Source organism: Psittacula echo, assembly GCF_963264785.1.
Source record: "Psittacula echo genome assembly, chromosome: 8".
NCBI classification, from domain to species: Eukaryota; Metazoa; Chordata; class Aves; order Psittaciformes; family Psittacidae; genus Psittacula; species Psittacula echo.
The window spans coordinates 23,797,970-23,812,164 of record NC_137744.1 but is presented as its reverse complement, the minus strand read 5'-3'; the positions used below and the strand labels follow the sequence as shown (position 1 = coordinate 23,812,164).

The 14,195-nt window shown below is 48.3% G+C and overlaps 2 protein-coding genes across 4 annotated transcripts in view; one reads left to right on the top strand and one right to left on the bottom strand.

Moving 5' to 3' along the window:
* PLS3 (plastin 3) overlaps positions 1-12,455 on the top strand; it is a 47,309-nt gene extending 34,854 nt beyond the window's left edge. For 2 of the 3 annotated variants that reach the window (XM_080624750.1, XM_080624751.1), the window contains exons 4-16: positions 1,635-1,764; positions 2,214-2,346; positions 3,577-3,658; positions 4,267-4,432; positions 5,165-5,307; positions 6,302-6,397; positions 7,242-7,437; positions 8,017-8,095; positions 8,714-8,828; positions 8,941-9,074; positions 9,618-9,747; positions 10,289-10,413; positions 11,196-12,455. In XM_080624750.1, the coding sequence (XP_080480876.1) occupies positions 1,635-1,764; positions 2,214-2,346; positions 3,577-3,658; positions 4,267-4,432; positions 5,165-5,307; positions 6,302-6,397; positions 7,242-7,437; positions 8,017-8,095; positions 8,714-8,828; positions 8,941-9,074; positions 9,618-9,747; positions 10,289-10,413; positions 11,196-11,328 (1,662 nt within the window). In that variant the 3' untranslated portion in view covers positions 11,329-12,455. The remainder of the gene's footprint in view (positions 1-1,634; positions 1,765-2,213; positions 2,347-3,576; positions 3,659-4,266; positions 4,433-5,164; positions 5,308-6,301; positions 6,398-7,241; positions 7,438-8,016; positions 8,096-8,713; positions 8,829-8,940; positions 9,075-9,617; positions 9,748-10,288; positions 10,414-11,195) is intronic. The other variant, XM_080624752.1, reaches the window with a different exon arrangement.
* On the bottom strand, positions 12,085-14,195 carry LOC308224506 (uncharacterized protein; the record flags this gene model as incomplete). Its single annotated transcript, XM_080624487.1, has 2 exons — positions 12,085-12,147; positions 12,945-14,195. The coding sequence occupies 2 exons, from the start codon at positions 14,193-14,195 to the stop codon at positions 12,085-12,087; spliced, it is 1,314 nt and encodes a 437-aa protein (XP_080480613.1).

Genomic DNA, 14,195 nt, shown 5'->3' with positions numbered 1-14,195 from the left:
TGGAACTGCAAGTATTTGCTAAAGACTTGAGAGGGTGTTTCAAGACACACTTGGAGATTAGTCCTAGATGCTGACACAGGAAACTTCAGATCGTTTATTGCCTTGAGAAGGAAGAACAGAACTAAGGAGAAAGGAAAAGCTAGAGGCTGGGTCTAATCTACAGCCTTTTTCTGTAGAAATAGGTCAGAATATGTAATTATTTGTATTCTTACAAAAGCACAGCACTGCTGAGATACAGGTTTAATGTCCACCCCTTTATCCTTCTTAACGCTCTGATGAAATGCTGGAAGAGTAAGGACAGTATGTGCAGTGCGTTGAGGGAGCTGTTTTCAGCTATGTTTCTTGCTATTTCCTAATTTATCTTCACCTTTTGTTCCTTAACTGTTTTCAGACCCTCTGAACTTTTCAGTTCGGAGTCAACCAGTAAGTTGGAGCTGGTTTGCATTTGTGAACACGTGCATGCTGGGTGCATGTTGGTTTGAGCTGGTTCCTAACTCTTAACTTTCACTAGGAAGGAAGAAATAAATCTCTTCTGTCACATTTGGATGGTAGCAATGACCGAGTAAACACAAAGTGTCTTCTGGGCACCTAACCTAGAGAGCAGAAGCAATGGTTACTTGTAGTTACAGGATTTTTACAAACAGAACTGTTGCTGTTTTCTAACTCAGAGCACTTTTGCTGGGGTTTGTGCTACAAAGGATGACATGAACTGACTTGAGGTTGTGGCCAAGTGACTTAGGGTTTCCTCAGCATGAAGGCGCATATTCTAAAGCTGGTGTGCAATACCAGTAACTAGGCCAGCAAACTTGAAAAGAAATAAATCTCTATCAAAATCCTGATGTCTAAAACCAGCCAAGCAGAAAACCCAAGTTTCTGGGCTCTTGCGTCTTCACTTACCTCTGCCCCATCACAGGGGTGATCAAAACCTGTGTGTGCCATCAGGAGATGGTTTAACCATGCTGCATCCGGGCAGTGTTTAGAGAACCTGTACACATTTCATTTACGTTTTCAGCACGGTTGGAACTAATTGGGCTCAGTTTTGAGGCTTTCAAGCCGGTGAATGGAACACTTGTTACGCACTATCACAGGTTTGGCTCTGACACACTTGAAGAGGATGGTTTCTTGGGTTGTGGGCAAAGTCTTGTGTGTGAACTAAAGTCACAGTTACACGAGCATCTGGCTTACGCAGAAAGGTTAAAATTGCACAAGGGCTTTCTCAGCTTTGGTCCTGTGGAAGCTGCTGCATGTGGACCTGCTCTTGGAGTGCAAAGGTTTCATGTTGGGTTTTGTTGTGGTCTCCTGAAATCTACTTGACAAGGTAAAGGTATGTGAGGTCCTTCATGCCTAATGCTTCTGTTTCAAAAGGCACTTGCAGTATGTGTTTGAGTGAGTGGGATGGCTCTCTGCCCACTCCCCATGTTCAGTTTAATACTGCTACCCTCTTCCTGGACCCTTCACATTTGCTGACTTTGCTATGAAGTTTGTTTCAAAGCTAAGAAGAAACAGCTTCTGCTGTGGTCCTTTCATTGGGGGTTGGACTAGCTGATCTCCAGAGGTCCCTGCGAGCCCTAACAATTCTGGGATCATTTCATGAAGGCAGTTTTCCTTGTTTAACAGAGCACTTTAAATTGTAGATTTTCCAAGAAGTGAAAAGCAGAGATATCGCCAAAACATTCCGAAGAGCCATTAACAGGAAGGAAGGGATCTGTGCCATCGGGGGCACCTCGGAGCTCTCCAGCGAGGGGACCCAGCACTCCTACTCAGGTATCTCCCTGCCTTCTACCCCTGTCCAGGGTCACTGGACACCATATGGCCAAACCAGTTGATTTCTATTGCCCTGCGCTCTTATTCTCTGGTAGCTGAATAATCTCAGGTCAAGGTGAGAGCAGGACAGAATTAGAGGGTAAATCAAGATTAAAAGCGTGTAAGTTAAACGTGTATTTCTTTCTGTTAACTGTGCTTGCTGATGAAGTCTTTGTGTCACACTTGAATATAATAAACTTGTTGAGTAACAAGTAAAGAACAAGAATATACTGGCAGTTGGAAGTGAATGTTGTATTTCTTTATGGAAATAATACCTTATTTCTAATAAGATCGTGTGGAAGTGATGGTGAGGCTTTTATTTCCCTGGGCTATTGTACACTGGCTCTTTGGGGAAAATCTTTGCTATGTTCTGAAAAAGCCTGTATTAACTTTGCAATTGGTTGTCTTAGAGGAAGAAAAATATGCCTTTGTGAACTGGATAAACAAAGCCCTGGAAAATGATCCTGACTGTAGGCATGTGATTCCAATGAACCCCAATACAGATGACCTGTTCAACGCTGTGGGAGATGGGATTGTGCTATGGTAAGTCTTGACGGCTCCTGAAACTGGAGTTTGGGGGAATTTTCTTTCTGTTCCACACTGGCTTTGTGACTAATCGTGTGTGCATAATGTGTTGTGTGTGTATAAAGGGGCTCAGCCATCCGGGCTTTCACTGTCACTGTGTGATGCTTTTGCTTTGCTGCCAGCTTCACAAGCTGGTATTGCTGTCTAGTGGGTTTGCTTGGCCTTGAGACTGAGTTTGAAAGGGAGAAGGTGCTTTGCAGAAGCAGGAGTTGTCCTGGTGCTAACTTAACCTGATGACAGGGAGCTTGGAGGAGGGCAGAAGTGTTAAATAGCATTAATAATGCTGTTAAAAGTGTTGATAGGTTATTGTTTAGACAGTAACCTCTGTGGGAATGTTAGTAACCTTATGAAGTAACCCCAAAATAGCTTTTCTGGGCTGCACTGAGTAACTTATTTTGCTGCCTGCTGAAACAGAAGGTATCCGGAGCTGCTAAACACCTGTGTATGGGGTTTCTTTTGGCTTTGTGGTTTTGGTTTGGTTTTCAAATGGAAGTGAATTAGGATAGTGGAGAATTGGATCAGCCTGGAGTTTCAGTAACTCCATCAATACGCAGGAGATGTTTAGTGGCTGCCCATTGCTTCTCATTTATTTTCTAGTTTGGTTTTTTTTTTTCTTTAACCTGTGATTGATTTATTTTCATGGATTTTATTTGCCCAGTTTCAAGTAATTCAGGGCTTCACTTGAAGACTGAACCGAGTAGGATGTAGTTCATCACATCAAGTGAAAACATGCCGTGCTTGCTGCTAATTCCCTGTGCTCAGGTGCTCCCTCCAGAGCTCTTGAGGTGTTTGTGCTTTTGGGAGCTGGTTGGTTCTTGCCAGCAGCAGCGCACCTTTACAACAACAGGAAGCACGTTGTTGTACTGGAGTCTGCAGCGGGTGTCAACAGAGCAGTGAGTCCTCGCTAGTTCAGTGACTGTGCTGTGAATAATTCATGTGCTCTTTTTGCTCCAGCAGCTGAGATCAGGAGTGGCCAGGAGCGTGTTTAAGGTTTCAGGCTTAGCTATTAATTACAAACGCATCCTTGATCATGTAAATATTAACTTCTGATTTACACAGCCTTTATTTTAAGAAATAATAATACCCAAAACCAAAGAGGAAAAAGGAAACGTGCTTTGTGCCGGTGCACTGGGCTTTGTTGAGATTTGCTACTCAGTGTACAAACAGTGTTGGTTTTCTCCCTACCAGCAAAATGATCAATCTTTCTGTTCCGGACACCATCGATGAAAGAGCGATTAACAAGAAGAAGCTCACCCCATTCATCATTCAGGTATTACACATTCCTGTGTTTTTGCTGGAATTCAGGTTCTGCTAGCACTGATGAAGGCAGCATAGTGGCCTAAGGCATCACTATTGTGAAGTTCTGGACTTTTATAACTTGGGTTTAATTATTAAAGGTGGTTTTGGGGGTTTGAGTACAGTTCAAGAGGCAAAAATGAATTTAATCAGGGGTAAAATGGCTGAAATGCTGCATGCACCTTGTATTGCTGCGGTGATTACACACAGTAAAACAAGATGGTCACTGGAGTTGCCTGTCCATGGAGCATCCCATGGTACAGCAGGTTTTTGTGAGGATGCCTGTGTGTGAGTATAACTTAACACTTCTCCAGCCTTATTCTTGTTGACACCACTCGATGCGACTGACTCGGAGGCTGAAACTAAATACCAGAGGCTGAAATTCAACCCTGGTGCCTCATTCAGTTCATGTTGATTCAGCCACCACAGTGCTGCTAAAACCGCACAGCATCGAGGAGCATCTCCTCTGAGCGGCTGCTGTTGGAGCAAGGGCCAAGGGGGGATCTCACTGTGCTGGGGCTGGATGAAAGGCGGAGCAGCGTCTCCCCACGCTGTGTCTCACGCGGCTGTCGCTGTTCGCAGGAGAACCTGAACCTGGCGCTGAATTCCGCCTCCGCCATCGGCTGTCACGTTGTCAATATCGGTGCAGAGGACTTGAGGGAAGGGAAACCCCACCTGGTCCTCGGGCTCCTCTGGCAGATCATTAAGATCGGCTTGTTCGCAGACATCGAGCTCAGCAGAAATGAAGGTAAAGGAAACGATAAAGCCTGATCACCACATTGCTTGTGCTGTTGTCTCCAGCCCCACCGCTGCCTCTTCCCTCCTCTCCTCTCCTCCGATGATTCAGCTCTCCTAAAGCCCTCCTTGGTGCTGGCAGTGATGCAGCTGAGCTCTCAGTGCTGCAGAGCTCTCCCTTGTGCTCCCTTCGTCCTGCATTGACAGCCTCCAAACTCTGAACTTTGCAAATCATTTGCAGAGCTGTGTTACTCCTGCACAGGCTATCGGAGTGCACAGATGCATGCAGGGGCTTCTGTGTCTTCTGTTTAAGCTTGCCCATAGTGAACTGGTACTGTTGTTCGGCTTAGACTGAGAATCCATGCCATGGCATGGGAAGCACTGGCCAGCTGAAAGGATGCTTATCTTGGCTTCCTTGGCTTCTTTAAACAGTTCATTTGAAACTGCTTGGAAGCACTTTTTCATGGAGACTGGAGCACATTTGCATTTCTTACAGTCATCAGCCTGAGTGTAAAATCCAGGGAATTCTGTTATGCAAGAAAATGGAAAATATTTTTCATATGCAGTTTTCTGTGTAACAACCAACTCAGGAAAACTCCGTTCATACCCACGTTATTTTGACTTCATCACTAGTTGCTGTTGTCCCTGCCTTCTTCCTGTGAATTGTGGCTGCAGCTCTTACTCTGGCATGCAGGTTTGCCTCTTGAAATCTCCTTCCTTCCCCTCACAAGCATTTCTCTTCTAGCACTGGCTGCCTTACTTCGTGATGGTGAAAATCTGGAAGACCTGATGAAGCTCTCTCCGGAGGAGCTGCTCCTAAGATGGGCCAACTTCCACCTGGAAAACGCAGGCTGGCACAAGATCAATAACTTCAGCGCGGATATCAAGGTACTGAGAGCTCTCCTGGCCTGCACGTGCCTGGGGAAAGGTTGGGAGCTGGCTGGGGCTGTGTTTGCATCCTTCATCCTTGGGCAGGACCTTCTTTAACCTCAGCGCACTGAGCAGGCTTAGCAAGGGGTTTAGGGACCAGGTTACTCCAAGCCGCTGGGTCCAACCTGGCCTTGAACACTGCCAGGGATGGGGCAGCCACAGCTTCTCTGGGCACCCTGTGCCAATGAGAGAGGATTGCAGTGGATTCCAGGTCAAAGGACTGTTGGGGTGGGGAAAGAAATGATACTTGAGGTGCATGTGGAGCCCAGAGCTCCCCTGTGTGCACGTACGAGTGGTCACTCTTATTGCCAGCTTCAGAAGTACTCACAGCTGCTGGCTTGTCTGGTGTAACCCACAGGCTGCCAGGCTGTGCCCAGGTGGTTCTTAGTGCTGTGGACTGCAAGGACTTGTAGTTGATAAATAAGTAGTGCAGCTATTTGCTCCTCCTGCTTTGTGACAATCCCTGGCCTCTCCTTTAAGCTGTTCTAGCTAATGGGCAAGCACAGGAGAAAACAGACTCCTTATCGCCATCATTTTGCCTGGACTGTGTCTTCACTGAGCACTTTTCACTGTCCCTGTAGCACTAGGGATGGTTGTCTGGGGCTTAGGGCCACCTTGGGACATGTAGGGGACCATGAGGGTGAGCAGCACGGGGTCCCTGCTGTTGGGGAGGAGGCTGTGACACCAGAGCTTGCAGCAAAGGCAGCTTTCAAGCAGGCATCCCCCATAACTTTAATGAAACCTATTTCTAACCTTTTCTCTTTCTGTTTCCTTTCCTGCTGCCTGGATTCCTGCCCTTCTGCTCGCTTTAAGCTTACAGATTTTGGTAATTCAGTAAAGGTACATAAGCCAATCATGCACAGTGACTTGCTGAAGACGAGCCTGAAGTCAGTTGTTATCTTGTATTCACTGCTGTGTGGGAGGCCTGAATTGTCTTTTTCATCCGTTTCAGGATTCCAGAGCTTATTTCCACCTCCTTCATCAAATTGCACCTAAAGGACAGAAAGAGGGAGAGCCCCAGATTGATATTAACATGTCGGGTTTCAATGTAAGTATTGGGGCTGTCGTGTCCTCACACTGTACAGCTGAGAACTCCCCGTGCCCTAGAATTGCCCCAGGCCATCTGGGTAACCTGGAATCTTAATTTCTAGAGCGTGTTAAGTGTCAGTGGGCATGTGCACCCCTTGGGAATGTGCTAAATGAGCGGTTGATGCAGGCCTGGTCACTACCTGCTGGTTAACATAAGTGATTGAAACCCCGTTCGTGGTTTGCTCTGCTGGGGAGGGTGCTGACTCCTGCTTTTCAACCATCAAGTTCAAAAAGCATGAAAATTGGAAAGCACCATGCTAGGGAGAGCGCCAGGACAAACCAGGACAACTGCAATGTGCACAATTCATCCCTTTGATTAGCAACTGGTGCCTAACAAAGGCGGATGGAATTGCGACACTGCCCCGGGTAGCAGAGAATCATAGAGCGGTTTGGGTTGGAAAGGACCATAAGATCATCCAGTTCCAACCCTCATGTCACCCAGCTCTGTCCAGCCTGGTCTTGAACACTGCCAGGGACTGAGCATTGACCGTTTCTGTCTGAGCAACCTGTGCCAGGGCCTCACCACTCTCACGCAGTAAATAATTTCTGCAGGTATAACTGAATTTCTCTAGGTATACCCAACCTGAACTTCCCATTTCAGTCTGAACCCATCACCCCTTGTCCTGTCACTGCAGCATCCTTGCAGCCCCCGTCAGCTACTGGAAGCTGCTCTGATGTCTCCAAGCAGCTTCTGTTCTCCAGGCAGAACAGCCCTGGTGTTCTCAGCCTGACATCCAGGAGCTCTCCATCTGCTCTGTAGCCCATTCTCTTCCATGACGGCTCTTGTCTTGCTTCCTCCCCAGGAGAAGGACGACCTGCGGAGAGCAGAGTACATGCTGCAGCAGGCAGACCGCCTCGGCTGCCGGCAGTTCGTCACGCCGGCTGACGTGGTCAGCGGCAACCCGAAACTGAACCTGGCCTTTGTGGCCAACCTGTTCAACAAGTACCCAGCACTTACCAAGCCTGAAAACCAGGACATCGACTGGACCCTGCTGGAAGGTGATGGCCGTATTGGTTATGGAATTGGCAGGAGGGAAATACCTGAAGTAAACACAAGAGGCTCTGCCCACTGAAGTAACAACTGTGATTTGAGGCTTCAGGGGTGGTTTACTCATTTGTGGTAGATGAGGAGGGCATTTTACAGCCTGTGGAGCCTGAACCTGCAGGAGCAGCCTCTCAGTGCCCATGCCAGGGCTGGGAGTTGAGTTGAGCGCCTCGGTAATGCAGCGAGATGTTTATGGGAGCACTGATTGATGGCAGAACTGGGTTAGGGCTTTGGCTGCCTGGATCGCAGACAGCAGTGAGCCAGTACCTATGTGAAAGACCTTCCTGCTGCTTGTTCTTGCAGAAAGAGCAAAAGGCACTGCTGAGGCCTGGAGAAGTCAGATTGGTGTCCAAAACTAGATCCCAGGGAAGCCTCTTCCTTCAAAAAAGCTATAGTAGAAAAAAATACCTTTTTTCTGCTCAAACACCAAGCTGATGAACTGTGCTGCTCAAAGCTCCCTGCCTTGCAAGGGGCAAACCCCTGCCCAGCTTTGAGCTTGCAGAAGTTGAATGAACCTGTTTTCTCTCATTTAGGAGAGACGCGTGAGGAACGGACCTTCCGCAACTGGATGAACTCCCTTGGTGTGAGCCCCCATGTAAATCACCTCTATGGGTAAGCTCTTGGGAGGGACCCAATGAGATCAGACTAGAGATGTGCCCACACCAGTGTCCTGGTCACCAAAGGGCAAGGAAAGAGTTTAAGGAAGGGTGATCGTACGGAGTGGGAGATGCTCACTGTACCCTCCCTGCAGTCCATAGAGACAGGGCTGAAGACAGTTTATCTTCCCCTATCTTGTGTAAGTTGGTACCCTGAGATCCCAACATGTTTAGACCTGCTCAAGCAACTGGGCCAGGAATGCGACCTGCATTAGAGCGATTGGAACTAAATTCCCTGTCACCTAACTTTAGGGCTTAACCAAGACACTAGGAGGCAAGATCCTCTGCGTCCCTGTAGTCAGTGAAGAGAGGTGGCTTCCTTTGGGGTTTGTGTAACAAAATTCTTCCGGGGATCCATTGCTGCTGCCCATGCTGAAACCTGCTTTGTGCTGATGTTAAGCAGGGAGCATTCCTCCTACCCTGAAAACTACAGAATGTTTTGAATTCTTTTTCTTGCTTACAGGTTGCTGAAATGGCAGCAACCTGTAAAGAACAGTAATTATTGCTGATGTGACCAAGTCAGAGAGCATTTAGATCTAGAAACATTGGGCTCAATCAGTGCTTTCCCCTTTAGTGATCTCCAGGACGCACTGGTAATCCTACAGCTGTATGAGAAGATCAAAGTTCCTGTTGACTGGAATAAGGTTAACAAGCCTCCGTACCCCAAGCTTGGAGCAAATATGAAGAAGGTAAGAATTTCAAAGGACTAAAAGAAGACACAGACACTAAAACTTCCTATGTGGGGCTTCGAGTCAAGTGAGCATGTTTTGTGAGGGAGTTTTCTGTTTGAACTCTTTGTAGCTGGAAAACTGTAACTACGCTGTGGACTTGGGAAAGCATCCGGCGAAGTTCTCCCTGGTTGGCATCGGAGGGCAGGATCTGAATGATGGAAACCCAACGCTGACACTGGCCTTAGTGTGGCAGTTGATGAGAAGGTAGGGCCCGTCCGAAGCACTTTGTGAATGCAGCACAGAGTTTGGGCAGGGTATTTTTCAATGAGAGCACCCATCTACATTAGAATGAGGGGGAAGGAGAAAATAACAGATGAAGCTGATCATCCTTTTTCTTACCTGGTTCTGAAGGTGATGCAAATACATACCTCTACGAACATGGTAGCTCCTCATTTGGCGTTAGAGGTCAGAGTACTCCTAAGCTGATGCACAACTTTTAGGTAATGTGCTACCCCTATGGAGCAGACGGTCAATTGTGAAATGGTTTAACAAGTGTCCTGAGCCCAGGCAGTTTTGTGAGCTCATATGTAAGGACTTGAAAGGCTGGAAAGATGGAATGCTTTAGGAGAAAGCACGCTTCAGATAACACAAATAAGTCATTTTTTGCTAAAGGAGTTAAAAGAAGCAGAGCTGAGACTATGTGAAGACTTTCCAAGCTGCCATGAGCTCACACTGCATCCTGGCCATGCACTCAGCAGGGCTTTGCCCAGGCTCTTGCCTCATCTTGTTCTCTCTGCTGGTTCTCAGGTACACGCTGAATGTCCTCGAGGACCTGGGTGACGGTCAGAAAGCCAACGATGACATTATAGTCAGCTGGGTAAACCAGACCCTGAAAGACGCTGGCAAGTCCACCTCCATCCAGAACTTCAAGGTGCAGGTTCTCCTCTGGCATCCAAAAGGAGAAGGGTGCCCAGAAAGTATTCCCTTGGCTGGAGGAGCAGTAGGGGGTCTTAGGAAGGCAAGAAATCAGTGTGTGTTGGGAGCAAAGTGGCTTCAAGCTAACACAGAGGAGACACTAGGACTGCCCACAGTGTGAGGCAAGGCAGCGGATGGGGTGGCAGAGGAGGGGAGGGCGGAAGGCTCTGGGATGAGATGGTGGCAAGAACAGGGCTGGAGCTGGTGAGCATTGGAGGGTGAGGATTGTCCCTTGGGATCTGGTCAGCTGCTGTGCATCAGGTACAGCCTCGTGTTGTCAGAGCACTTGCAGCAAATTGGAGCAATGATCTTGTACTAATTCCAAAGGAGAGGCAGCAGTTTGGTTTTCCCTGTGTGGTCCAGCTGGGAATAATCCCTAACACTGCTGCTTTGGAAGGGCTTCTTTAAAGCTTGTTTGGTTGCATGTAGCAGAGCAGCTGAATCTCGGTGAGAAGCATGCTTTAAGGGTTGCGTTCATCTTTACTTGTCCCTGTTTTCTCCAGGACAAGACCATCAGCACAAGCTTGGCGGTTGTGGATTTAATTGATGCTATACAGCCTGGTTGTATCAACTACGACCTCGTAAAGACCGGTCATCTATCAGAAGATGACAAACAAAATAATGCTAAGTAAGTTTCCCATTTCCAAAGCTGGTTTGCACTGATGCAGTGCACCTTCTGTGCGCCTCAGCCTCGGGCTTGCTCCTGTGGTTTTAAGCTCCTTTAGCAGACAGGCAGCCCCCGTTGAAGTCCGGTTGCTGTCCTTGCCTGGAACGCTGGAGGGAGCAGTTGGCTGGACTCTGCTCGCTGAAACAGAGCAGCCCAAGCAGTCCTTAGCAATGATCTGCTCCTCCCGTGTTTGCTCAGGCAGACGAAGGGCTCGGCCCTGGCTCAGGGGTTTGAAGTGGAGCGCTCTGATGTCCCGTGTCTTGTGGAATCATCAGGGGCCGCCAGGTTTAAAGCAGGCCTATTACAAGCTGCCTTTGAAACGCGTGTTGTGCAGGGGCTGAGCGGCAGCAAAGTTTCTTGCAGAGAACAGCCTCACCTGGTGATTGTTAGAGAGCAGACAGAAGCGGAACCGTGACTGTTTGCTGGTGAATCCTCAGTGCGATGTGCTCCCTGTTAGCCCTAACAAGTATTAGTTGCATGTTTTTACCTGGTTGTGAAGAGGACTCCGTGTTCAAGGGTCAGTTTGTACGTTAAAAACGCTTTTCTGTAGAAGACCCAGCAAAATCTGTAACTCAAACAGATTTGAGCTGTGTGCTTTTATAAATCAGACAGGTTTTGGGACTATTGCACATGGTGAATGTGAATCAAGAGGACAAGAGGTAAAATGATGTTGGATAAAGCAGGAGCTGACGTGTCGTTGGTTGGTGACAGCACTGACCCCCTCCTCTTTCCATGGTGAACAGGTACGCAGTGTCCATGGCGAGAAGGATCGGTGCCAGAGTTTATGCTCTTCCAGAAGACCTTGTGGAGGTGAAACCGAAGATGGTCATGACAGTGTTCGCCTGCTTGATGGGCAGGGGCATGAAGCGAGTATAAAAGGGCTGAGCTATGTAAAGAAAAATAAACCCAAACCGCAACACAAACCCAACCTGCCACCCTGGGTGCATGAGTAGCAGATCAGCTGCGGCCACGTGGACATGCTGTTGGCTTAGGAACTGTTGAAGTTCAAAGGACTTGGTTTTGCTTTGCAAGACAAACTCTTACCAACATTCTCAGGGAGAGGAGTTTTAACCAACAGCCGTGCTCTTTTCCCAAAGGAAAGTGTTAACTTCTCAAGAGCTCACAGAAATGCATTCATAACAGCCCTGTGTCTTGCAGTACTGCTCTGGAGCTGCCTTCACTTCATTATTTCTCAGCTACTTGGTGTGTATTTTACCCCTGAGGGCTATAAGGTGGTTGGTTTGAGTAGCAATGGAAGCACCTCTAATTCCTATCTGCAGTCCAGTTTAATTTCTGCCACATAACCCAAGCATATTCTAGGTTTGACCATTTCCTTCGCAAATCAACCTACAGTACAAATTGGGACCTGCAGGCCAGCTCACAATGCTACATGAGATGTGTAATTGGGAAGGTGGATCTTCCTCTGGTATTCTCTGTACATGGTGCTTTTTTATACCTCTAACTATATTGATCTATTTACAAATCAAGCATGGCAGGTTTTTTCTCTTGCTGCTTATAAAAAAGGGGCCTATTCGTTACTTTGGTTTGGTTTTGGTTTAAAGTTATGTTGTGTCTGAGAACACCACCATCCTTGGACCTCGCACGTATGGCATCACGTTGCTGACGGCACGGTTACACCCGCGAAAGGAAGTGAATGAATGCATTTTTGTTGCATCTTGGTTCAGTTCTGTGCACCTAGAAGATAAGTTTTACAAAAGATCTGCATGAAAACTCTAAGGTTTTTTATTTAAAACGCTGTTGGATATAAACCCATACTCCGTGGGGGGAAGGTTTTGTGCAGGGGAAGAGGCAAATGTTAGAAACAGCAGGGTTCAACAAACTGAGCAGCAACTGTGCTGGAACATAAAACTATTTTTACAGATAAAAGGAAGTGTTGTCGCCAAAGAAGGAAGATGCTGTATCCATAGGATTTAATATTATCTTGCTTTGGCAAGCTGTTTTGCTATATTTTGAGATCATATTGCTATTCCAAGCTATTCAAAGTGATGTAATATGGTGGCAAAGCATTAGTTGAAATAAAAACATTTAAATATACATTTCTCTCCTTCTTTACACTGCCCTGGCCCGGCAGCCTGTCCTCAGCAGTGTTCAGCTGTGCTTTAGTTCAGCTTTTTGTGTTACCCCAGGTCCATTGCTCTGTAAGGACTTTGCTTGAGGAGATCTTGTAATTGCACTGGGCACAGGCAGTGCGGTTGTTCCCAACCTGTGTTTCAGGCAGGCTTCTGTGAAACCTTCCTCTTGAACCAGCACAGGGTGCCCAGAGAAGCTGTGGCTGCCCCATCCCTGGCAGTGTTCAAGGCCAGGTTGGACACAGGGGCTTGGAGCAAGCTGCTCCAGTGGAAGGTGTCCCTGCCCGTGGCAGGGGTTGGAGCTGGAGGAGCTTTGAGGTCCCTTCAACCCAAACCAGGCTGGGGTCCTGTGATGAAATAAGTGGCCTTTATAATTCAAAGAGAGCTGCCCCATCCCCTCACCCAGCACCACACCTGGCAGGTGAGCACCAGCAGGATGACCCCACTGTGGAGAGTGGGGGTTCTGGTGCCTGCACTGGTGCCATCCCCCCTGCACTTGTCCTCTCTCGGCAGCTCGAGGGGCATGGTGCAGTGGGTCAGGTCCCGGGGCCGGGGGCCCTGGGGTGCTGTGGTGTTGTGAGGGCTCGGGAAGGCGCAGTGCAGCCCTTGGATGGCTCCGCCGCGCGTGGATGTCCACCTCCAGAACCACAGCATCCTGCAGTCGCATTTCCAGGGGTTGTGGGATAAGAAGACGTACTTCAGCTTGGGCAGCTCAGCAAGCAGGCGGCTGGGGAGGGAGCTGAGGTTGTTCTTGCTCAGGTGAAGGAAGTGCAGCTTGTTTAAGAAGAGGAAAGCAGAGTCTGAGATGGAGGAGATCTGGTTGTTGTTCAGGTACAAGCTCCTCAAGTTGAGCAAATGCCGGAAGGTGCAGGTGACAGCAGTGATCCTGTTGGCTTCAAGGTGCATGGTCTTGAGCTGGATCAGCCCGTCGAAAAGCTGATTAGGCAAATCAGCGATGAAGTTGTGTCCTAAATTTAACATTCCCAGTCTGAGGAGCTTTGTGAAAGCGCCATTTTGAATGATCCATATCCGGTTCTTCCTGAGATTCAGCTCATACAGGCTCTCCAAGTCCTTCAGGGAATCTCTGCCAATGGCTTCTATGTGGTTGCCCTCCAGGGACAGCTTGGTGAGGCTGGAGAGGTTCCTAAAGGCTTGTGGGACGTACCTCATGTTGTTGGCGGCTAAATCCAGCCTCTCCAAGGAAGGCAGATGTGAGAAGAGCAGCGGGTGGATCTCAAAGATGTTGCAGTGGGACAGGTCCAGGCTGATGAGGTTTAACAGCCCCCTGAAGGTGTTGGCGTGCAGGTAGGTGAGGCGCGAGTTCCTGCTGAGGTGCAGCTCCCGCAGCTGGCTGAGCGCGTGGAAGGTGCCCGGGGACAGGAAGGTCAGGTTGTTCCCATCCAGCCAGAGGCTGTGCAGGAAGGTCAGGTTCCTGAAGGTGTTGGTGCTGAGGACCCGCAGGTGGTTGTTGGAGAGGTTTAGGGAGATGGTGGAGGTGGCGATTTCTGCCGGGAGGGCTCGCAGTCCCGTTCTGTTACAGTGGATGGTCTCTTCGGGTGCACACTGGCACATGCTCGGGCACGAAGCAGAGGTATTGAGACTCAGGCCAGCCTCAGCTGCGCAAGTAAGTAGAAATACAACAAGAAAGAGCAT